Genomic DNA, 25310 nt, shown 5'->3' with positions numbered 1-25310 from the left:
TAATATAGAAATTTTTTAAAAGTCGATAAAGTATAAGGTGAAATATGAACATTGTGTATTAATAAAGGGATTAATGAGAATTTATATAATAACATTTTTACGAGAGATTGTCATGTTTTCAAACTTTAACGCACAAATACTAAAACAATTACACGACTCTTTTCGTGCAAATAGGAGGACCCATAATATAAATTTTTTGACCAGTCTTATTAAGGGAAAATGGGTAAAATAAGCCTTTTTCCCCAAATCAGAGGTATTCGGATCAAAATTGTCAATCACATGACATGTTGCCGATCGTATTCCTCATTCCTCAGATCACTTACGCCATTATCAATCGCAGCTCCTCTCACTCTCATTTGCTTTGTTGTTCGCCGCCTGCTCCATCAACCGGTAGATTTTTCTCGATCGACTTCATCCCTACCAGGTAACATTCTTCTCTCTTCTTTTTGCTCCATTTTCTCTTTCTATCATCCAATGACTTGAAGGATATTGATCTCTCCATTGAATCTTTCTTCTTCACACATCGTTGCTATCTGGTCGTCGCCGTCGACTGCTGCTTCTTCCGGTCATCTTTCTCATTGACCATGTGCAGGTACTATCCTCGATCCTCCCTAAACCCCTTCCCCAGTTCCTCCTTCTTCACTCTTCTGTGAACTTAGCCGATCATGATTTTGTTTCAGAACTTCTAAATCTTCCAGTGAATTTTGTTTCAGAACAAAAATTATTGTTCGTTACGCATTACATAACATCCCTATATCACACTCTCATATACATTTAACACAGATACACATCTACTGCTCTTTTAAAATGATTTTGTCAACCAAATGGTTAAATGTCATATGACTTTATGTAGAAAATAAGCATACATTGTATGATGAGTTTATTGATCAAAACTAGAAACGAAAACTACATTCTGTTGTGGTCTACTGGTGATAGAATTATGATAACTTGGTGATGAAAACTACAAATGGCTTTATTTCCGTTTTTGTTTCGAAACCAAGTATGTTGATTATTTGACAATGGCTTTTCTGTTTTTGTTTGAATTTTATGTTTCTGGTGCTAATTTAGTTTCATTTGGAGTTCGTGCTAAAGTTATTGTAATATTGTGATGGACATAGTACCATTATTTATGCTAAAGTAAAAACCTGTAGCTAATTTATATCATTATATGTATGTGTGCCTTACCCAAATGTATGATTTATATAAAATGTGAATATCTTCATTATGATCGGTCCTATATCTTGTTTGTGTATTAACACTCTTGTTTAAAATGACTTGAGTGATGGCCTCATTTCTCTTGTATAGACTAATTCATTTAGAAATTGATCATGTTCTTCATTCTATACAGAGATAATCTTACGATCTTTTGGATTTTTGGTTTTATTTACTTGTAATTGTTTTTTATAGTTGATTGGTCATGATCTTTATTGAAGTATCTTCCTCATGTCTGAAAGGTGTTACATATTCTAACAAAAGTAACAACTGTGAACTTTTTGAAAATCTTATATGTTTGTCTTGTTTTCATTCTATCTCTCTCAATCTCTTTCAAATCTCTCCCTCTATCTCTATCTCTTTCCTTATCTTTGCTGCCTTCTCTAATTCTCTCTCCAAGATCCCCTAATATATCTATAGATTGATGTGTATTCCTAGCTAATAAAGTAGACAGCCCCCAATATACTTAGATCTAATTCTCACACCAATGTTTAGCTAGAAACAAAAGTACACATCTTAATAATTCAGATTTTATTAAGATGTTATTGTATTAGGTTTTGTTTAATTGGTTGGATTCAATAGAACAAAAATAGTTTTCTTTTGATAAATTATATGTTTTTTACTGTTTTATGTATTATTTAATTTTCAATGACTCTTCTATATAAAAAGATAAAAATAAGTTTACAATAAATTATATGCTTCACAACTTGTTCTAGTTATTTCATTTAACCCCTTTTTCCCTTCCTAACATTTATTTGAACTATGTTATTATGTGCTAAATTGGTGAAGGGTAAAATGGTCATTTATCATATTCAAATAGTCTTTATGTATGCAATATATATATATATATATATATATATATATATATATATATATATATATATATATTTGGAAAGAGACTATGTATGCACTTTTAATTAAAGGCATGAACTGTTTCAACTTTTTCTTTGTTCTAGGTTCCAATCCAATCCAATCCAATCCAGGTGATAATAAAACTATCATGTTTAAGCTTTGTGCTTTATATTTTATACTTACTATGACATTGTAAGTTGTTATTTTTTTCATTTTTAAATGCAAAAAATAGCAATCTACTTTCATTAAAGTATTTGCATTATACCTTTAGTTTTTGTATTTTTCAAAGTAAAAAGTAGGATGCTAAAATAAATAAGAAAACAAAAGTACATTGGTATATTAAAGTAAAAAGTAGTATGCTTAAATTTTTAGTAAGACATTTCTATAACATTTGTGATCTAACTTATTTATAACTTCCTAGGTTTTTAAAATTTAAGGAAAGATGTCACAATTCTTATTAAGAGACACATTGAAACGAAAGCAACATACAAATGTAAGTTTCATAAAAAAAGAATGTGAAGTTTTAGCAGAAACATGTAGATGTCCAAGCAAAGTTTGAACAGCAACTTGCGCAAGCAATGAATGTCATTAACACATTGAGTGAACATGTCAAAACTTTTATTAATCAATGATAGAATATTATGTATCGAATAATGTTTTACGTTAAATTTGTAGCCACTTTTGATTTTGAAATATGTATTTTTTTTTGATGTATTGGATATTTCTTTTAGTTTCTATAGAAATGTTTTGTTATTTTTAGTTTTATATTAATTGTATTTTTGTAAATTGATATAATAAGTCAAAATAAATAACCAAATTTTATAGAATAAATGGTATGAAACGATTGTTATGGAATTGACTACAAAAAAGTTGTTGCGAAATTTGCTACGGAACAAATGGCTACGGAACAATTAGCTACGGAATTTGCTATAGACCAAATGACTACAGAATTTGTTATGGAACGAATAGCTATGGAATTTGCTACAAAATAATTAGCTACGAAATTTGTTATGGACCAAATGCCTATGGAATTTGTTACGGAACAATTAGCTATGGACCAAATGGCTACGAAATTTGCTATGGAACAAAATAGATACGAAATTTGCTACAGAATTCATTGTTACAGAATTGTGATGGAAGTGTGTTGTAGTTGAAATGATACGGATAGACGTTATAACAACAATCATAGCAAAATTGCTATGGAACTATAATTTCGTAGATAAACATTTTGCTACAAGAAATCTTACTATGGAATTTCATTGGCAAATTCCGTAGCAACTTCCGTAGTTATTTAGGTTTACCTACGAAATTACATCTTTTTGGTACGAAATTTTTCCGTAGTTATATCGAAATTTTCTTGTAGTGTTATAGTGGGCAGAACTTAAGAATTAGATTTAATATTCAAATTTTCAAAGTTACTTAATTTTAGTCATCCTCACCACCTATCCTTTTTCTCCCAAACTTTAACTCTTTTTATTTTTCCTTCTTAACTTACTATAAATTTTTTCATTCTATCTCACAACTCCAGTGTTTCACTTTTTCCTTTTTGACTCCACAACTCCTACTTTCCAACCTTTAAAATATTTCAACCTAACATGACACAATATATTTATAAGGTCTAAACCTTAACCCGAAACCCGACACGAAATCGACATGAAAATAAACGGGCTGACATGACATGACACGATAATTAAACGGATCGGGTTAGGGTCAAACCATTTCAACCTGTTTAATGTCTTGACACGACATGAACTCGACACGGCACGCCATGTTTTCCAGGTCTAGGGATTTTGTGTTAGTTTAAGGACTTCGTTTTCTTCTTGAAATATTCCTGTAAGAAAAAGATTAGTAGTAAATGTGGTGGTTAAGGCTTAGGATAATTTGTGCGTTTATTCCTTAACTTATTTTTTTAACTCGAAAGGTCCCTACTGTTTGTTTTTGTTATGCGCTTGGTCCCTGTCTTACCCATAAAGACTATTTTGCTATTGATTTTTTTTAATTTATTTAGATAAAAACACCCCAACCCCACCTCCCTCATCTTACTTTACCTACCCCACATTTTTCTTTATTTAAATAATAGTCTTTTTAGGTAAGACAGAGACCAAACGCGTAACAAAAATAAACAGTAAGGACCAAGCGTGTAACAAAAAGAAATAATGAAAACCTTACAAGTTAAAAAAATAAGTTAAGGACCAAACACGTAAATTACCCTAAACCAAAAGGATCATCCGGTGTAATTTATTGTAAAGAAATTCCATAGGTAGGAAAATTTTCTTAATTTTAAATTACTTTAAAAAAAGTTACTTAATCTTCAAGGTTATTTTTGTCCTTTTATACGGGTGTGTTCCGGATCCTGGAGGATGCGACCGTTCGCGGACTCCAAACCAAAATAAAAGCAGAAAGAATTCATTAATTTACGTCCGCGATATAATTCCCTCTTTTGCCCGGAGATTCCTTTCACCACGCCGTTCTTCCTTGTCGCAAAAACCCTTCCCTTGGGGTTTTCGGAACCGATTGATTCGCAGTCTTTTTAGGTTTCATTTAACACATCAATTTGTTCTATTTGTTAGTCGAGCTATGGATGCTCGTAAGAGAGGGAGGCCTGAAGCTAAAGCCAATGGCGGTGCAAAGAAATTCAAGCCAGGTTGGTTTTTTTCTTTTCAATTGCACTCGATTTGTTAATTGATCTATTCGTATATCTAAGTTTGTATCTGAGGTCTTAAATTTGCTACGAGTATCTCTCTTCCTTTAGTTTATGCTTTTGCGATCACGTTTTTGTGTTTTTATCTCTTCGTTTGAGATTGAATGTTATTGGATTTTTCGTTTTCTTTTTTGCCTTTAATTGTTAAGAAACAGTCTGATCTTGAGAATTTTTTGATCCTGGTGAAAGATGAGCTCAGTCACATGCGATGCGGCAAGATAACAGGGTGTTATTGATTTATAACCGGCCATATCACTTATGTCCTATCTAAACACTAATTATTCATTTCTTGACGCACAATTTTGTACTTATACTAGGTACTTTGGATTTTTAGCGTCATATATTCATTGTTCTTCATGTAAATACGGAAAATATTATACACTTTGAGATCCAGTGTTATGGAAACTAATATACAATTCATTAAAACTTCAAGTGTTCAACAATCAGAAAGTTATTTGTGAAAACAAAAATAGAAACAGATATATCATTAATGGCTTGGAAAGTTATCACAAAAGATTCAAGAGTGCACCCCACTTCTCTTTTCCCCCTTTATCTAGTATGTAAACAAAAGATTGCAAGTGTAATCTAACAAAAAGAAAACACCTAATGTATTGTAACAGAATCGAAGTTGGTGGGAAGCAAATCAAAGCCTTGTCGTATAAATTTTATAATATCGTCCGGATTTTATATGAATATCGAAATTTATAATAATAATAATAATAAAATAAAAAACAACATAAAAACAAAAAGGGAAAAAACAAAAAAAGAAAAAGAAAAAAATGATGTCAAATTAAAAGGTTAATTAGATTAATGTTAGTGGGTAAAATTAGTTAAGGGGCTAAAATTAAGTCTAATTAGGTAATTAGGTCAACATTAGAATGGAGTGGAGTTATAAAAAGCCAAGAAGTAAACTTTCTCTAACGCTCCAGAATTACCAAGTTGAATCTGTCGGTGTCATTTGAATTTTTTGTTTGCAGGGTTGGATTTTTCGGCTCTTACACAATTACCAAATGGAATTTGCCATTTTTGCCAGCGTTAGGCTGGACAGAGTGGAAGCTGGAAAGGGGGTGAGGGAAGCTTCCCTCACTCTTGAACACCATTCCTTGGGTGACGGAAACATGGCGCGGGAAAGAGGTGGGGGAGGGAGTGACGTACTCTCTCTTTTTATGCTATTGGACAGGGTTTTTTTTTTTTTTTTTTTTTTTTTCTTTTTATTCTTTTTAATAGAAAAGTGAAGGAAGGCTTTCTATTAATTCCTTGGCTTTTAGGTGAAAGAAAGGAAAGTGAGGAGAAAGAGGATATAGCACCAAAAGTGAGGAGGGAAGAGTCCCTCCCACACCCTCCCTCGGGTAGTTTATACTTGCACATTTCTTTAACTCTATTGCTTACTTTATCGTCGATCGATCATTTTGGTGAGATTTTCTTTCTACTGATATTGAAAGTCTCTGATCATCTAACCCGCTATGAAAGTATGTTAATTTGTTTAGATGTTCGCCAGCAGTAGTTTGTTGTTTGATGAGTAAATATCTATCGTTTTTTCCCCGATTTGATGAGTTGCATTAAAAATTGGTGCATTGTTTTACGAATCTTATGTGTAGGTTTCTTTTCCAATTCGATCAAATCGTTACAAATTTGATTTAGGTTCTGAAGGAAAGTTCAATTCTAGTGAAAATTGGAAATCTATCCTTCCAAGACGACAATGATGTTAGGGTTCACCTTCACTTAATCTGCTAGTAGAACTGTTGAACCATGAAATATATTGCAAAATAACATGCAGATCAGGAGATTATTACCCTTCGTTTACTAATTCCATTGCTCCATTTCCCCCAAATCAATAACATCTTTAGATTACAGACAGTTCAGGGGGTCAATTGGACTTTCAGAGACCCAATTGTTGAAATGTATCTCTATTTTGAATACTATTTCTTCAATTAATCTTTCTGCCTTTCAGGGATGGCTGTGGTACTAATGGGTGTAAGCGGTGTGGGGAAATCGTGAGTTTCAAACTTTCAATCTTTCTTAAGTCTTTACAATGATCTTTTTCAACATTCTTTGTAAAAACTCTAAAGTTTTCATTATTTATGTAGAACAATAGGAGAATTGCTTGCGAAAACTCTAAACTGTAGCTTCATCGATGCCGATGATTTTCATCCACAATCAAACAAAGGTACAAAAAAGCTCTAAAAATCTTCAATTCCATCATGTTCTTTTAGTACCAAATTCAATAACACTTTTACCAAAAACTAACGGTTACCCAAATGGTGTCTTAAGAAAGAGAAGATGAAGAACAGGATCCCTTTATCAGATGAAGATCGTATCCCATGGCTTGAAGTGCTTCGGGATTTATTGAATGCAAGCTTGGTGAGTGGCAAGATTGTAATTCTTGGGTGTTCTGCCCTTCAGAAAAAATATAGGGACATTCTTAGATATGCTGACCCGAATTTTAAGAGTGATTATTCGTGTGAAAAATGTGTTGTGAAGTTTGTTTTGTTGGATGTTGGGGTGGAGTTGCTTTTGAATCGAGTGGCGAAAAGAGTGGCAGAAGGGAACCATTTTATGCCTGCTGAATTGCTTCAGTCGCAAATTGATTTACTTGAGGTTGATGTGTCTGAAGGGATACATAAAGTTGATGCTTCAAAGAGTCCTCAAGATATTGTTGATGAGATTAAAGCGTTGATATTGTGATCTAAAGTATATTGATGTTGCTGTTGGTTGTATTGTTATTATTCTACAACACCAATTATTTAACTCTAATACATGTATATTCCATTTATGTTTCACTAATCAAAAAGTAACTTTAAATAATGGGGAAAATATTGTATATTTGGAGGCAAAAACATAATACTGAATTGTAGCGTAAATCGATCTTAGGATTGTATCTTTATAGATAGATTGAATGGAAAAAAGTAGACCAGTTTGGTGCTATGTTTCTTTTGTCATAATATGAGCGAAATTAGACCATTGTAATCCTATTTTTCATCATACACCCAAAAATCTAAATACTTATTTACAAAATGCATTATTTATTTATTTATTTATTTTTTATTTTAAACAAAAATGTGATTGGTTTTGTGTTTATAAACACATGATGAATTCAGTAAAACTATCCAAATAAAATACAATCCCACAATTTTGTCTTTATTTTATAAATGAAGTGCAAACTGGGAACATTCTTTCTAATAAATGAAAGTTTTTTTTTGCCACTTGTCACTCTTACATTAATTTGGACATATGTTATTTTTTTTTTTTATATTTTTGAATAATTTTTTTTCCATTTGTCATTTTCTCATTTTTTATCTTTTCTTAATTTACAAATCAAATCTATATATGAATTAATAATTGCCTTAATTAAAAATAATCAATAAATTATAATATTAGTACTTATATATTGTATTTAACTAGGTGTGAGCCCTGTGTATTACACGGGTTTATTAAAAAAAGTTGAATATAAAATAATAAGGATCAAGTTTTTTAATATATCTACCCTAATAAATAAAAATTAATTTCTTTGTTTATAATTGGATTCCATAACATTTTTTGTTTTGAAAAAGTTATTGTATAAGTGAAAATTATGATGTGTAAACATTTAATTATGGAAGAATTGATTATTGCCAAATTTGTAGTTGTACGTTTTTTTGGTATGATTATTGAAATTTAATTTAATGATTCTACATAACATAAATAAACTCGTATAAAATATGGAATTTACTTTTAAATTTAAGAAAATTGAAAGCAAGAAAATACATAACATAAATAAACTCGCATAAAATATGAAATTTATTTTTAAATTTAAAAAAATTGAAAGCAAGAAAATGCCAAGTGGAAAAAAAAAATAAAAAAAAAATCCTACAAAATGACATGTGTCAAACTAAATGAGAACATGACATTTAGCAAAAACATTTTAAACTAAATGAGAACATGACATTTTGGTAGGGATAGATACTCAAATTTCATGTCTTATTTTTTTCAAACACCAAACAAACGAAGATCATAGTGAATGAAAAGAGGACGATCTTTAGTAGACCACTTATATAGGGTAAAGGATGACATATAAATTTATGTGAATGAAATCCAAATCCAAATCCAAATCCAACTCTGGGTTTATCTCATCAATTTGCCATTTGGTTGCCACCGGGCCCTAATTTCTAGACTTGACATGATAAATAATAACATGAAAACAGAAATACATAATCCATATAGATGAAAAAACACAAATTTACATCAAATCCAACTTTGATACCGCAATCTCTTCTCTAGAAGAAGAGTATGCAACTAATATTAAAAAGCAAATCAAAAGCCCACGCTGAGTCTATCAACGGTATGCTCCTCCGGTGCCATATCCACCAGCGCCTCCACCAGTTCTTGGGTTATTCCCGGCAACAGTCTGATCGGTGCCGGTATTCCTACCAATCGGGTGAGACCCAACCACCCCTTCCACCACATCTCCAGCCGGTTGTCCAGTTCCATGTCCAGGCAACGCTGACATCTAGTGGCTTCCCATGGGATGATCGGTGGCTCCGGTGGCGGAATATGAGTGAGTTCCGGTAGCCTCCACCGCTTGTCTCTACACCGCGTTTTGGTCACGCTCTACTTGCTTCTCATACTCGGCTTGATCCATCCTCGCCTCCTTCTTCTCTGTTGCCATTTCCTTTTGCGTTGGATCATGTGCAGTCATTCTCTCACCCTATACAAAACTGCAGAGTTTAGTAATTATAGAAACAATAGAACTAAAAAGCAACGCAAAAATGTTATGAAGGGAACCTTTTCTTGCAGGGTGGCTTTGGTCTTTTCCATGCCGGACTTGGCGGAGGCAGCCACGTTCGCCGCCGTCTCCTTGACGGATGCTGCTGCATTCTTCGCTGTCTGCATATTAGTTGTTGTTTTTATGAATGATTGGATAGATATTGTTATGTGAGGAGGTTGAAACAAGGCTTTAAATAGATATTGTGAAGTTGTGGGCTTGCTGCCACGTAGCACAACAAGAATACGTGGCTTACAAAGACTTGTCGACGCCTCTCGTTCTGACATGTTGCACACACGTGTTTTTGATATTTTTCTTGTAATATTAAATCACTGGTTGTGAAGAAAAAAAAATATTAAACAAAAGTTTATTTGAATTTGAAATTTTAATCATAATAAGATTAAAATTAAAAATTAAAAAATAATAAAAAAACAAAATAAGGAAAAAAAAGTTACATAAGAGGGTGGAATTGGAAAAGAAGGAAGAATACTTATAACATTAGCCTTTTATTGGTATATTTTTAGATTTTATAGCTATTTCCAAGTCAGACTTTAAGTTTTGTTCTATTTCCAAAGTTATGATGTTTTAGTTTTGTTCTATTTCCAAAGTTATGATGAAAAAAATGGATTTTATTATTTTTCCGACGTAATATTGAAAAATGTGTTTGGAAAAAAGATGTTGTAACCATTGAATAAAAATCAAAATGTGGCTCCTAACCACCACCATCGAAGCCATCACCAGCACCATCACTGTTTATTCCGCCGACCACCATCTTGAACAAAATGAGATTGAGAGATAGAGAGACAGACAGAGAAACTCGCTAACAACAAGATCAAGATGGAGCAAGAAAGAAAGATCGAGACTAAATGATGGCGACTTACCTACGACGGCTCGCCTGAAAAGAATCAGATCGAAAAAGAAACAAACAGAGATAGTCGCTTGGTTTAGTAAGGTCAAGGTGTGGTTCGACGAGGCGGTGGTTGACGTGGTATGGCGGCGACGATCGTTCGATTTCGACTATTGATAGAAATAAAAGCTGAAAATTTTGTGAAATTAAACTAGGGTTTTCAGTTAAAAGGAGTAATCAGTTAGGTTTGGGCTCACAACTTTTTTAAGTTTTTCTTGATAAAATTTAAATTTTAATCATTTTATTTAAACAAAACGTTTTCTCAAATTTCGTTTTTAATAATAACAAACTAATCTAAAAGAAATACATACATATATATATATATATATATATATATATATATATATATTAATTTAAGTCTTTTTAATAATACAATAATTAAATAATAAAGGTAATGTAATAATTATGTTAAATTATTGACAAAAACAAATCAAATGATTAGGCTAAAAAAATAGACTATTAGAATAGAGTGTCTATAACAACACCCTTACTTCTTTACTGCTCCATGTGTTTTGGTCAAATTAGCAAGTTTCGTCTATTTTTCAAAATATCGACAAATTGCATCCCCGTGGTTTCCCGATCTTGCACAAATGGTTCTTGGGACTTTAAATCTAACATATTAGCTATTAATTTTATAAACAGAACCATTTTTCCCCATTCCAAAATAATTAAAAGACTGAAATATAAGGACCAACTCACTGAAAACTCTAACTAAAGAGACCAAATAAATAAAATGTCTAACCTAATATCTATCTCTTTTACCAACACTTACCTACGACACAATCATTGTCTCTAATCTCCATCGCTACAACACCCTTAACTCCACATCCATCCATGCAAATCCATTCTCCATTTCTCCCCACCTCCATCACTGTCATCAGTTACCACCAATTATCCACAACCACCTCCCTGACTCTTCCACCACTACTCCTACCTTACACTCACCATTAGAGGTGTTAGTTATTGTATATAAAGATGACAGAATGGCGTTTCATCTCCATCAACCATCACAACCACCTTATTGCCCTTCAACCAATGTTCATAACCCATAAGCATTATCGCCTCAAGCACCATTCTACGACAATTGTCATTGGCTATAAAGATGGCGAAGTACCCTAATTCACTCATTGTCTTTATACCACCACATCATGTTGGTGATTTTAGTGTTATCAACTTATTTTGATGTAATTATTATTAATAATGAGATAGGCCGAACTCTATTTACTAACCGAGTTTGGAGGTGTGAGGTGCACACTCAGTGTGATAAATCTGAACTCGGGAATACAGGGGTCCAGGGGCAGCGCTTTTGGGTGTAGGGTTCCAAAGGACTGCTGTGACATCCCTAATTTCACGGCCATAAAAGACCGATTTGTTTATGCTTTGTTTTTTAAAATCAGAGTAATCGTTTAAAGAAAATTGTTGCGGAATTTGTCCCCAAAACAAAATATGATAAGAATTTATCAAAACATTTCTTAAAGAAAAGTATTTTCATTATATAACAAAATCTCGGGATGTCATGTTCCGAAACAGACACATAAGCATAAACAAAACTTACATTTATTTACACTAATGATTTACATCTCTTTTAATCTCTTAGTGAAATATGTCTTCGTATTGATACCTGTGATACAAAGAAAATTGAGTGGATCAGGCTTGGGAGCCTGGTGAGCATATAGGGTTTTCAACCCACAATAATATAATTATTATATTTAATCATCAAACAATCAACCCAATTACCCATCCCCATTATCTTCTTTTAGTCTTCCCTAAAGATATTATCTCAAGGGTCATCTCCTATATCATATTTACTTCTCATCTCCTTACATCGTATTTGCTTATATGTTTGTTCCTACAAACTTTTCCTAAGGATCATCGCCTACATTGCATAGACAATACTAATTCGGGGATTACTCAATGTTTTAAAAACCGGTTTTTTAGTTGAACCAGTATAGTGACCGGTTCACGGTTCAACCGGTTTAACCGGTTCGACCGCCAGGCGAACCGGTTTTTCTATTTTTCATGTCATTTTCTATTTTCCTACACATACATACTTATATAAATTATGAATTTGATGTTTAAAAGTTCAAACATTTAAAATACACATAAAAATAATTTGTAAATGAATCCAAATACATTAAAATAACCATAACCATAAGTTTTAGTGTTTACATAAATCCATATACGTCAAAAAGAAAATAAAATATAATACTGAAACGAAATATAGTTTTAGACAAATACAACCACATCAAAAAACTTTATAACGTTAATTATATGTTTTTATTTAGAGAAAACTCAATAGATTTGGAAAAAAAATCACCTAAGTTTAGTATGTAAATGGTTCTTTTTCATGTGTTTTTATTCGGTTTAACCGGTTTATTGTGATCGGTTCAACCGAGTTTTTCTAAAAACCGGCCGGTTCAATCTGGTTCAGAAATCAATGTAAAACCGGTGATAATTGAACCGTTCCCTCCCCCGGTTTCCGGTCCAACCGGTTCGACCGGCCGGTTCAAACCGGTTTTTAAAACATTGGAATTACTCCCTCAATATGTGTCTAGCAAGGGTTAGTCTATCATCGCATGAATACGTAGCCACAACATCGTCTGGACTCGTAATTCATAATAAGGGTTAGACTATCATCGCATGAATACGTAGCCACAACATCGCCTGGACTCGTAATTCATAATAAGGGTTAGTCTATCATCGCATGAATATGTAGCCACAACATCGCCTGGACTCGTAATTCATAATAAGGGTTAGTCTATCATCGCATGAATACGTAGCCACAACATCGCCTGGACTCGTAATTCATAATAAGGGTTAGACTATCATCGCATGAATACGTAGCCACAACATCGCCTGGACTCGTAATTCATAATAAGGGTTAGACTATCATCGCATGAATACGTAGCCACAACATCGCCTAGACTCGTAATTCATAAGGGTTAGACTATCATCGCATGAATACGTAGCCACAACATCGCCTGGACTCATAATTCATCACCTATATATCATATCATCACCATTATATCCTCACCTATCTCTCATCATATTTTTTTTATCATACACCAACTATTTCATCTACCCATGTTCTACCCAACATATTTGTAGATATAAATTACATATACATCTTAATTAAAAACTCCTATAAAACATTAATTCAACATCCATCTCAAGTAAACAAACAATGTATAAACACATAGCATGTATTTCATAGCAAATACTTCATATCTATGTGTAAGATGAAAGTGACTATACACTCACACATATAAACAACAATATATATACACACAGCATGTATTTTATAAAATACTTCATATTTATGTGTAAGATGAAAGTGACTATACACTCACTTGATTAGAAGTTGATGACAGCACTACGCCTTGTAGAAGTAGTATTCTAGGGTTGATCTGGAAGATCTTCACAAAAACCGGGCTCCTCGCGGGCAGGGCTTCGGCTCGGGAATCTCACTTCTCGGGATCCTTGGGGCTTCGAAACTTGCTTCGGGGCTTGGGAATGATACCGGGGCTTCGGGATATAATTGGCACGCAAAACGATGCAAAACTTAGAGAGAAAAGAAGAAAATTAGCAAAGGAAATGGCTGATCTCGGGTTCTATTTATAGGCTGCTGGGTCTGGGATTACGCTGGGCGTAATTTTGGAGTACGCTGGGCGTAATCTTCGGATAAGCTTTGGTATGCGTGCCACGATCTTCAAAAATTCATAACTTTCGCATACAAGCTCCGTTTTCGACGTTCTTTATATCCACGCGTAGGTGAGATTATGCTCTACAACTTTCATTTAGACTTTGTTGGCTAATTTTGAGTTTATTTTTATTATATTATTTTTAGTAGGTCGGGACAGAAAAACTCCGTTATAAATTCATAACTTCTTCATCCGACGTCCGTTTTCGCCTATCTTTTTATCGTTTCACTACAGTTGACGAGATCTTCGATTCTCGTTTAGATTGTTTCGGCTAAAAACTGCTCGATCTCAAATCGAGTATTCGAGCTGCATACCGCTAAGTTGAAACTTAGAAAAATCATAATTTCCTCATACGAAGTCAGATTCGGACGTTCTTTTTATGCACGCTCATGGTTTAATGAAATCTACGAATTTTGTTTAGGTCGCTAAGGCTAAATATCAATCTAACGTAAATTCACTTTTTACGTCATTCAGCGTCGTGCCGGTTCTGTCGCGAAACTTCGACAGGTCATAACTTCTTCGTTATAACTCGGATTTCGGCGTTCTTTATATGCACGGAAACCTTGTGACATATACTACAACTTGGTTAAGTTTATTCATTCTAAATAATCTTCTATCAAAATTCATTTTTGACGCTTATCGTCTCCTAATTGATTAGCTCTGATCTACGGGCGTTACAACTGCAGCTCCTTGGTGGGGTTTAGGGGCAACGCCCCTAGCAGGGTCCAAATCTATTCATAACTAGTCTGAAAGTTTCACTTTAACCCCCGATTTCCAAAATTTATAACATTTAACTCCTTGCGCTAATACTCTGTGTAACACCCGAAATCAGAAAGGTCAAGAAAGGAAAGGAAAACCATAAGTTAAAGAGAGTCAACTCGTCGAGTCCAGGGAGGAACTCGACGAGTCGGAGCGGGATCCGGGTCATTGAGTAAGTGACCGACTCGGCGAGTCAGCGAGTGGACTCGCCGAGTCTGGTCTGGGCGAGAAAAACCCTAATCCCAGAGGTTGTGCCCTATATAAAGCACATTATAACCCACCCTCAGCCTCTTTGCTCCCCTTTTTAGTTCCAGAAACCCTAGAATTGAGTGAGCCTTCATTATTTGAGAGATTAGAGCCTTGGAGGAGAGAATCTTGTAGAGGGGCTTGAAGATCAAGAGCTTTGCTGTAAAGGAGTGGTGTAGATCTGGGATTTACTTCAGTTGGAGCTTTCATTTGAGGTAATAGTCTGTTGTTTGGGCTTATGTGCATCTAGATCTATCTTATGTCTGAGTTTTGGGCATTTTGAGTATGGAGATCTATTTCGAGCTTGGAGTAGATCTGAGGTTGCTACCTCAGATCTAGGTTGGTATTAACCCAGAAAGTCATAAAGTTTAGGCCAATAAGTTGTTGGTGAAGCCCCTTTGTTGCAAACCCTAGCCCTAGAGTGTTCTAAGCCTATAACTCCTTGGTTACACGTAAAGTTTGCCACTTTACGTGGGGGTTAGGCTCTAGAGGAATGGATCTATGGATTTGAGCCCCTGCATGGCTCGAAAAGCCACTATATGGATTAAGAACTGAAGAGACTCGGCGAGTCACATGGGTGTACTCGGCGAGTTGTATGAACATGAGCATGAACTCGGCGAGTTGGAAGAACAACTCGTCGAGTCTGTTGAAGATTGCCTTGGAATCGGCGAGTCTGTTCTTGGACTCGGCGAGTCTGGTCGCAGAACCTCAAACCTTTTCTGGTTAAGCCTCGAATCAGTAAGTCGGGAGGTGACTCGGTGAGTTGAGCAGGATGGGACTCAGAGATCGTTGAACTCGACGAGTCTTGGGGTGACTCGGCGAGTTGAGTCGCATTATGAGAGTTTCAGAATATAAGGACTCGACGAGTTAACGGGCTGACTCGGCGAGCAGAGTCAGTTTGGAGGGTTGACTTTGACCAGGACTTTGACTTTGACAAAGTTGACTTAGTTGACTTTTGGAGGACAGTTAGACTAAGTGTTATATTTGGTATTAGTAGATCGGGGAGTTTTTGGAGCAGTAGTTCGAGAGTGTCTGATAGTAGTCCGAAGGGTATCAGCAAAAACTCTAGCAGTGCAGGTGAGTTTCCTTCCAGTAGGAATGGGTATAAGGCCACAATGCCGGCCCGTTTAGTTAGTAGTAGTTTCCGGACTTCGGTCCGATGCAATAGTTAGTATGTTTGATGCCTTCGTGGCTCAGACAGGATTCATGTGTTATGTGTTCCGGGCTACGGCCCGATGCAGTATGTAGTATATGTGTTCATACTAATTGATATGTTTATGCTATGCTATGTTGAGTTAGTTCAGGACTGCGGTCCTATGCAGTTAGTCCGGACTTCGGTCCGATGCAGGGGACAAGGTCCCAGTCAGTTTCTGGACTTCGGTCCGATGCAGGGGGCAAGGCCCCAGTTAGTCCAGACTTCGGTCCGATGCAGGGGACAAGGTCCCAGTCAGTTTCTGGACTTCGGTCCGATGCAGGGGGCAAGGCCCCAGTTAGTCCGGACTTCGGTCCGATGCAGGGGACAAGGTCCTAGTCAGTTTCCGGACGTCGGTCTGATGCAGGGGGCAAGGCCCCAGTTAGTCCGGACTTCGGTCCGATGCAGGGGACAAGGTCCCAGTCAATTCCGAACTTCGGTCCGATGCAGGGGGCAAGGCCCCATTTAGTCCAGAATTGGTCCGATGCAGGGGGCAAGGCCAGAGTTAGTCCGGACCTCGGTTTGATGCAGTGGGCAAGGCCCAGTATGTGCTTTGTATGTTTGTATGGTATGTGGTAGTTTGGGGGAGCTCACTAAGATTCGTGCTTATGGTTTTCAGTTTTTGGTTTCAGGTACTCAGTTTTCAAAAGAGGAGCTCGGAGAGATTGCAGTGCACACACCATAGTCAGTTAGCCTGGGAATGTTTTACTTTGAAACTATTTACATTTTACTTTTATAACTTGCAACAACCAGTCACAAGGGTAAAATATGAACAATTCAACAACTTCGACCATATATAGTGCACAAAAAAATTAAATGTGAACAAAACTAATAGTTCGTTACTATCGTGAGACAAAAAGGAGATTATAGTGCGACTTTGGAGAATGAAGAGGGGGATGAAAGGGGGAGAAGTTTCAACCCTCAATGACTATGAGAGGGCTATACATCGAGAAAAAACGCAAATATCATGAAAAACTAATATAATGTTTCTAGACATATTAGACGATTGTAAATATGCAAAAGGGTAGTTTAGTAATTTTGTAGATATAAAGCTGTAACCACTTGTTCTAGGAGTTTTCTTGTACATATAGAATAACAATTATCATTTTTCAATTGATGAGAAATTTTTGTTTATATCTCTTCTCTCTATCTCTAAATACAAAATGGTATCAGAGCAAAAATGCTTCTAATTCAAGCTTCACACCTCTGATTTTCTAAGTTTTCCAATTCAGGCATATTTATCTTCTAAATTAGATCTGATTTGAAGATTCTCATTTTCCTTTCACAACAGATTCATTGATTTCTTCAAAAATCAAGCATGTCGACTTCAAATGCAAGCAATTCAACTTCTTCTGAAGTAGTTATGTCTCCAATTGACGATCGATTGCATCCATATTACCTTCATCATTCATATAATCCAAGTTATGTTCTTGTATCTTAGCCTCTTACCGGAGATAATTACTCTTCATGGTGTCAAGCAATGTGGATTGCTTTGTCTATTAAGAACAAAACTGGTTTTATCAATGGATCTTTGCCTAAACCTTCTACATCAAATTCTGTCATGTATAACAATATAAGTCATGGATACAAAACAATAATTTGGTGATATCATGGATTTTAAATTATGTATCCAAAGAAATCTCTACAAGTAACATGTTTGCAAAGATGACTCGTGAAATATGGAATGATTTAAAAGAGCGTTTTGAACAATCCAATGGACCTCGTATATTTCAAATTCGTAAGGAATTAGTCAATCTAATTCATAATCAAGACTTAGTTGGAGTGTATTTCACGAAATTGAAGTCCTTATGGGAAGAATTGTCAAATTTCCGACCACATTGTTCATGTGGTAAGTGTGAATGCAATGGTGTCAAGGAAATTGAAAAGTTTTTCAAAATGAGCAAATTATGAATTTCTTAATGGGATTAAATGATTCCTATTCACAAACAAGAGGTCAAATCTTTCTCATGGACCTGTTACCTCCTCTTAATCGTGTTTTCTCTCTTGCCACTCAAGAATAAAAACAAAAGTCCTTGTTTACTAATAATCACAACTCCATGGCCTTTTTTTTGGCTAAAATTAATGTTTGAAAGCCTCACGTTGGTAATCAACGCAAAGAACGCCCCTATTGCACTCACTGCAAATTTGCAGGACATATTGTTGATAAGTGCTACAAACTACATGGCTACCCTCCTGGATATAAATCAAAGTGAAAAACTGCTTGTGTTGCTGTATTCACTGGAAAAGATACTTCCACCCATGATAGGCTTGAATTGGACAATGTTGTTCGAGGTTTCGTACAAGCTAAGTGTCAACAACTCATGTCTGCCCTTACTAATCACATGATTTCAATTAATCCAAACGAAGAAATTCCTTCAGGTAAATATGTTTCTTTGGCAATTCACAATGGTTTTCATTCACAAATTTGGATTATCGATTCAGGGGAAACACATCACATATGTTACGACATCAATTTGTTTATCAATAAACAAAAAATCAATCATTATATTGTTACATTGCCAAATAAGATGGTAATTCCTATTCATATTATTGGTGAAGTTCGAATTGATCATCTTTTCATCCTTAAAGATGTCCTCTATGTAACAGAGTTTGATCTTAACTTGATTTCAGTTAGTTCACTAACAAAGATACAAAATTATATGATCAAATTTACATGTGATCATGCCTATATTCAGAATGTGAAGCATCATAAGATGATTGGCAGGGCTAACCGTATTGAAGACTTGTATGTTTTGAAGAGTACTAAAGCAAACGTGAGTGCCATTTCTCTTGATACTTGGCATCGGCGTTTGGGACATGTATCCAATAAATGTATTATTTCTATTAGAAATCAATTAGAAAATGTAACTGGTACTTCAAACTTTCATGAACATTGTTCTGTATGTCAACTGGAAAACTAGAAAAGATTAGCATTTCTCCCTTTAAACAATGTGTGTGATGAAAATTTTGCTTTAATTCACTGTGATATATGAGGACCTTCTAAAGTTCCTAGTTCACAAGGGCATAAATATTTTGTCACGATTGTTGATGATCACAGTTGGTATACTTGGATATACTTGCTTAAGTAGAAATCTGAAGTCCAACAAGTTATTCCCAGGTTTTATCAACTGGTCTTTACTCAGTTCAATAAGAAAATAAAATTTTTTCGTTAGATAATGCCCAAGAACTTGATTTCTTACAATTCTTCACCGAAAAGGGCATATTACACCAGGAGTCTTGTGTGGAAAGGCTACAACAAAATGTTGTCATTGAAAGGAAGCATCAACATCTTCTTAATGTTGCTCATTCACTTCTTTTTCAATCGAATGTACCAATCTCATTTTGGACAGAATGTATACTTACAACCGCATATCTGATAAATAGAATACCGTCTGAATTCTTAGGTGACAAAACCCCTTTAAAAGACTTCACAGTAACAAGCCATCTTACTCACACTTACAAACTTTTGGATGTATCGCTTATGTATCAACATTGGTTTCACAAAGAAACAAAAATTTTCAATTCTACGAGCGAAACCTTGTGTATTCTTGGGTTATCCACCTCTCATGAAAGCTTACAAGTTTCTTGACATCACTTCACATTAGATCATATATTCACGGGATGTTATCTTCCATGAAACGATCTTTCCTTTCAAAAATACCAATTTGGTTCCATCAAATGATTAATTATCTAATGTTGTCTTACCACTTCCAAATGATGACTTTATAACCATGTTGTTTTCACCAAATTCACATGTCAATCCTAATAATTCCAAAACTGATCCTATTCCGGTCGATGTTCCAGTCGAATATGTTGAACCTTCTTTAATACGTTCTTCACGTAATCATCAACCTCCATCATATTTGCGAGATTTCCCTTGTAACATGGTCCAAGTTGCTGCTTGTAAATATCCTTTACAAGACACCTTATCATATGATCATATTTCATCAAAACACAAGGCTTTAGTTATGGCTATTTTTGCTAATTTTGAGCCTAAGTGTTACATGTAGGCTACCAAATTTAAAGAATGGTGTGATGCTATGCAATCTGAGTTGTAGGCTATGCATGACAATCACACCTGGTCCATTGTTCCATTGCCTCTTGGTAAAAATTTTGAGGGATGTCGATGGGTTTATAAATTAAAATACGGTGCAAATGGACAAATTGAATGTCACAAGGCCCGATTGGTTGCAAAAGGGTTTACCCCACAAGAAGGCATTGACTATTTCAACACTTACTCACCGATAGCTAAAATGGTCACAATGAAGATGTTACTTGCCATTGCTGCAACAAATTCATGGAATTTAGTACAAATGGACGTCAATTATGCGTTTCTAAATGGAGATCTTGACGAGGAAGTGTATATGGATTTGCCTTTGGGTGTTTTAACTCAGAGGGAACATCATAGTTCCAATACCCCATTGGTCTGTAAATTACACAAGTCCATATATGGACTAAAACAAGCCTCACGACAGTGGTTTGCTAAATTCTCACAATTCATGCTCAAAATTGGTTTTACTCGATTAAAATCTTACTACTCCTTGTTTTTCAATGGTTCGGGTAATTCTCTTGTGGTATTATTAGTTTATGTGGATGATATAATAATTACAGGCCAATCTTCTCAAGGGATTCAGTTGTTAAAACAAAGGCTACATCAAGAATTCAAACTAAAAGATTTGGGCAGTCTTGGTTATTTTTTGGGACTTGAGGTAGCAAAGTCACAACATGGTATTTTTTTCACAAAAGAATTATACTCTAAAGCTACTTGAAGATGTGGGTCTTTTAACAGCCAAACCCCGACACACTCCCATGGATCCTAGACAAATCCTCCATAAAGATGTTGGTTAGGTGCTTGATGATCCAACAAAATATAGACGATTGGTTGAGAGGCTTTTATACCTCAACATCACAAGACCTAATATCACATACGCTGTACAACAATTATCTCAGTTCATGTCTAAATCGAGAGATACTCATCTTGATGCGGCTAATCATCTTTTACGTTACTTAAAATCTACTCGGGGTCAAGGAGTATTCTTTTCAAAAACATCTTCTTTTCAGCTAAAAGCGTTTTGTGATTCTGACTGGGCCTAGATACCAAAAGATCTACAACTGGTTTTTGTATTTTTCTGGGTAATTCACTCATCTCATGGCGATCTAAAAGGCAACCAACAATGTCCAGATCATCTGCAGAAGCAGAGTACAGGGCAATGACTTCAACTTGTTGTGAATTAGTCTGGTTAAAACAACTTCTTATGGACTTTGGTATTTCCCATTCTATGACGACATTACTTTTTTTTGTGATAACGAGTCAGGTGTCAAAATTGCATCTAATCCAACTTTTCACGAACATACAAAACACATTGACATAGACTGTCATTTCATACGAGAAAAAGTCGAGGACAACACAGTCAAACTCATGCCTGTTCGCTCTGAATTACAGATTGCAGACATGTTTACTAAACAATTACCAACTTCAAAGTTAATTCCTTTCATGTCCAAGGTTTCTCTCAAGAGCATATATTCTTCAGATAAAGATAAAGCTTGAGGGGGAATATTAGACGATTATAAATATGTAGAAGAGTAGTTTTGTAATTTTGTAGATATAAAGCTATAACCACTTGTTCTAGTAGTTTTCTTGTACATATACAATAGCAATTATCATTTTTCAATTGATGAGAAATTTTTGTTTCTATCTCTAAATACAAAAGACATGATCTAAGAAACATCCAAATCCATGAAAAAAAATTAATTTAGTCTAACGTTTAAAAAGATATATTCACCATTAAAATTAAACAAAAAACATGCATTAATGTCATGTTCTGTGTTTCATAAATTATCGGTCATTTTACACAAATAAACCAATGAGGATATGTTGACAATCATCTAAATAAAAAAGTTGAGATTTGAGTAATCATGCCATTATTGCACAAAGTGAAAGCTTCCATATAGATTCATTTTTGAACATTTGGAAACTACTGATGATGATGTCATTGGAAAATTTTGAAAATAAAGATACTAAAGGTGTTTCTTTCATGTTTTTTTGCAACTAACATGCCTAATTAAGACTACATAAATGGCATGGACTCCATACTTATATTTTTACACTGTGTTTAGCATAATATACAAGATATTTTCTTCAAAAAAAATCACTGGTTAATTTCTAGATGATTAATGATTGTTATTTGAAGTTAATTTTTTTAATCAATGGTTTTTGTTCATGTGCATTTATACCTAAACATTATAAAATCACTAATATTTTAAAGTGAGGTTTCTTAGAAAAAGGAAATTTGTTATATTATATAAATATTTGATTCCCGGATTTATTGTTTAATTCCAGCTTCGTCACGATGCACAGTAGACAAGTCTTCTTTCCCAAATCCCCCCTTTCCCTTCTTTTTGAACATGATACATGCCCATCGGCAATACATATACATCATTCACAAATCACAGACTTACGTTTCAAGTGATCAAAACCCATGGCCGATACAAGTCAAACGGAAAGGGTGTCTTCCGAATGGGACGATCTAACGGGGAAGGTAGTGTTGGTGACCGGAGCGTCATCTGGAATCGGCCGGAGCTTCTGTGTAGATCTGGCGAACGCCGGTTGCAAAGTGATCGCGGCAGCACGCCGTGTAGATCGGCTGATATCTCTCTGCGATGAGATCAACGGAAAAGACCTCATCGATGACGTTCGGGCAGTGGCCGTGGAACTTGACGTCGCTGCTGAAGGTCCCGTGATAGAAGCCTCCGTCAAAAAAGCATGGGACGCATTTGGGCGCATTGATTGTTTGATTAACAACGCTGGGGTTAGAGGTGCGTAATAACAAAGATTTAATCGATTCAAGAGGCCATGATTGAATAAACTAGTTTGGTTTCTAATCTTGATAAGTTTATCCTATATATATTGACTGAACATGTTACTTCAAATAGAGGTTTCATGATTATGATTATTTTCAGGAAACGTGCTGTCTCCATTGGAGTTGTCTGAAGAAGAATGGAACAGCACCATGAGAACAAACTTAACAGGAACATGGTTGGTAGCTAAGTACGTGGGTAGATATATGTGTGATGCTAAACATAAACATAAACATAAACATGGAGGATCAATCATCAATATCTCATCTATTTCTGGTCTTCCTCGTGGAGAATTACCTGGAGGTCTGGCTTATGTGTCTTCGAAGGCAGGTGTTGTCACATTGACCAAGGTAATTAATTAACCTTTAATTCAACTTTTATAGATATATTATATATATATATATATATATTTGTGGTGATATTAATTAAACAGGTAATGGCTATGGAAATGGGTATGTACAACATCAGGGTGAACTCGATTAATCCGGGGATTTTTAGGTCTGAAATCACAGAAAGTTTACTGAGCAAGAAGTGGCTGAATCAAGTGGTTGAAAAGATTGTCCCCTTAGGAACATTTGGGACTACTGATCCAGGGTTGACAAGTCTAGTAAGGTATTTGATCCATGATTCATCCAAGTACGTCACTGGAAATACGTTCATTGTGGATGCTGGTACTACCTTACCAGGTGTCCCGCTTTTTTCTTCACTTTAGAATCTAGATAAACCCACCACATTATTGTACATCAAGTTTCAACTTTCAGGTCGGATACATTTTTAATTTGCATGCACGGCGGAACACGCGCGACCAATAAAATTAATTAGGGATGACAAAATGAAAACTCCAAAAATAAGAAGCATATATATTTATAATTTAATTACATTGTCGATGTCAATCATAATATAAGTTGATTTTTTAATTAGTCCATTTATCATTTAACTTTTTGATAAAAACTGTATATTTCGTTTTAGAAAATATATGGATATTATGTTTATGGAATATGAATAAACGCATATATCATTATTATGCATAACAAATATTTCATTGTTTTAGATTCATGTTCATAGATAAAAGAATAATAAACTGAAATGATTAAACATAAGTATATTATATTGATTATATAATTCCATAAAGAACTGTACATACTTGACACAATAATAATAAAAATAAATTATCATAAAATTCTCAATATTTTCAGAAAAGTTTCAATTTAGTCAAAATTTATTTTTTGTACAGAAAAATCTTAATTATTTTATTTTGGCTCAAATTAACAAAAAAAATCATTTCTTTTTTCTTTTAATAGGAAATGACATATTATCGTGTAAAATCAAATAATCGAGACTTTCTGTTCAAAAAATAAAATTTGGGACTTTTCTGACAATTTCCCAAATAAAAAAACAAAAGGTTCTATACTTATAGGCTTCAACATTGATAGCACATCGAATAGGAAAAACAACCAATAGTCTTTCATAGAGCATATCGGTTCACAATATCACAAATTATAAAAACTTAGTCAAAGAGAACAACGAGAGATTGAAGCTGTTAAAGAAAGTAATGAACATACAATAAGACCCCAGAAACAAGATGGGCAACGAAGAGCAAGAATATTCCAGTAGTGACTTTCGTCGATTCTAAATCAACGACCATCGACTGGAGAGGCGCGGTTAGGGTTTTATAAATTTTACTGTTTAGGTTTCTTTGATCTATCTCTCTGCTTTATAAAAGAATAAATTGAGTTGGATGTGTGGGCTTTTGTTTATTAGAAGAGTTTAATTTTTTATATTTATTTTGATATTTTGATTGTATGTCAATTTTGATATCAAGTATTTTAGTATGCCACAACTAGCAATTTAGGGCTTAGATTGTGATTCTTGTACAAAACCATTTCCACTATGTAACCTTATTGCATCAAAATAGTGAAATTCAAACTACAATGTGTAGTGACATAAGAACATGGTTTGGCATGCGGAATTAAAGATTGCACAATGAACATGGTGATTTCGGTGTTTAAGAGATGTATTGAATATGTATGGTATTACAAAAAGGGACATAGATCTACATCTACATAAATAACACACACTTACACACTCACTTTTTACACCTCTAAAGCACACCTCTACAAGTGGACTAAACCCAGCTTATA

At 34.7% G+C, this 25310-nt stretch overlaps 2 protein-coding genes and 1 pseudogene across 4 annotated transcripts; 2 read left to right on the top strand and 1 right to left on the bottom strand.

Moving 5' to 3' along the window:
- Positions 1–4467: 4467 nt before the first annotated feature.
- Positions 4468–7570, top strand: LOC145068140 (gluconokinase-like). Of its 2 annotated transcripts, XM_079015119.1 has the most exons (6): positions 4468–4708; positions 5743–5899; positions 6034–6177; positions 6717–6759; positions 6853–6932; positions 7041–7570. In XM_079015119.1, exons 1-6 carry the CDS (start codon positions 4646–4648, stop codon positions 7448–7450), a joined length of 897 nt encoding a protein of 298 aa, XP_078871245.1. In that variant the 5' UTR covers positions 4468–4645; the 3' UTR covers positions 7451–7570. The 2 variants fall into 2 exon arrangements, with proteins under 2 accessions (XP_078871245.1, XP_078871246.1); XM_079015120.1 differs by lacking the exons at positions 5743–5899; positions 6034–6177 and having other exon boundaries at positions 4477–4708; positions 7041–7545.
- A 1295-nt stretch (positions 7571–8865) lies between these two features.
- Positions 8866–9659, bottom strand: LOC145068714 (uncharacterized; annotated as a pseudogene). Its single transcript, XR_013689081.1, has 2 exons — positions 9527–9659; positions 8866–9449 (listed from the first exon to the last, which is right to left on the bottom strand). The product of XR_013689081.1 is annotated as an uncharacterized LOC145068714 (transcript).
- A 12998-nt stretch (positions 9660–22657) lies between these two features.
- On the top strand, positions 22658–25101 carry LOC145069462 (uncharacterized). Its single transcript, XM_079016395.1, has 3 exons — positions 22658–23127; positions 23272–23519; positions 23603–25101. Exons 1-3 carry the CDS (start codon positions 22791–22793, stop codon positions 23879–23881), a joined length of 864 nt encoding a protein of 287 aa, XP_078872521.1. The 5' UTR covers positions 22658–22790; the 3' UTR covers positions 23882–25101.
- Positions 25102–25310: the final 209 nt, after the last annotated feature.

The sequence above is a fragment of the Lactuca serriola genome, chromosome 8 (assembly GCF_051521515.1).
Source record: "Lactuca serriola cultivar US96UC23 chromosome 8, Lser_US96UC23_V15, whole genome shotgun sequence".
Classification (NCBI taxonomy): domain Eukaryota; kingdom Viridiplantae; phylum Streptophyta; class Magnoliopsida; order Asterales; family Asteraceae; genus Lactuca; species Lactuca serriola.
Note: the sequence above shows the minus strand (reverse complement) of the source record. Positions and strands in the feature narration are given on the sequence as shown.

Coding starts and splice junctions, on each gene's coding strand:
- LOC145068140 (XM_079015119.1), top strand. CDS start 4,646: ATGCTCGTAAGAGAGGGAGGCCTGAAGCTAAAGCCAATGGCGGTGCAA. Junction 4,709..5,742: donor TGCAAAGAAATTCAAGCCAG/GTTGGTTTTTTT, acceptor TTTTGTTTGCAG/GGTTGGATTTTTCGGCTCTT. Junction 6,760..6,852: donor GTAAGCGGTGTGGGGAAATC/GTGAGTTTCAAA, acceptor TTATTTATGTAG/AACAATAGGAGAATTGCTTG.
- LOC145069462 (XM_079016395.1), top strand. CDS start 22,791: ATGGCCGATACAAGTCAAACGGAAAGGGTGTCTTCCGAATGGGACGAT. Junction 23,128..23,271: donor TAACAACGCTGGGGTTAGAG/GTGCGTAATAAC, acceptor GATTATTTTCAG/GAAACGTGCTGTCTCCATTG. Junction 23,520..23,602: donor GTGTTGTCACATTGACCAAG/GTAATTAATTAA, acceptor TTAATTAAACAG/GTAATGGCTATGGAAATGGG.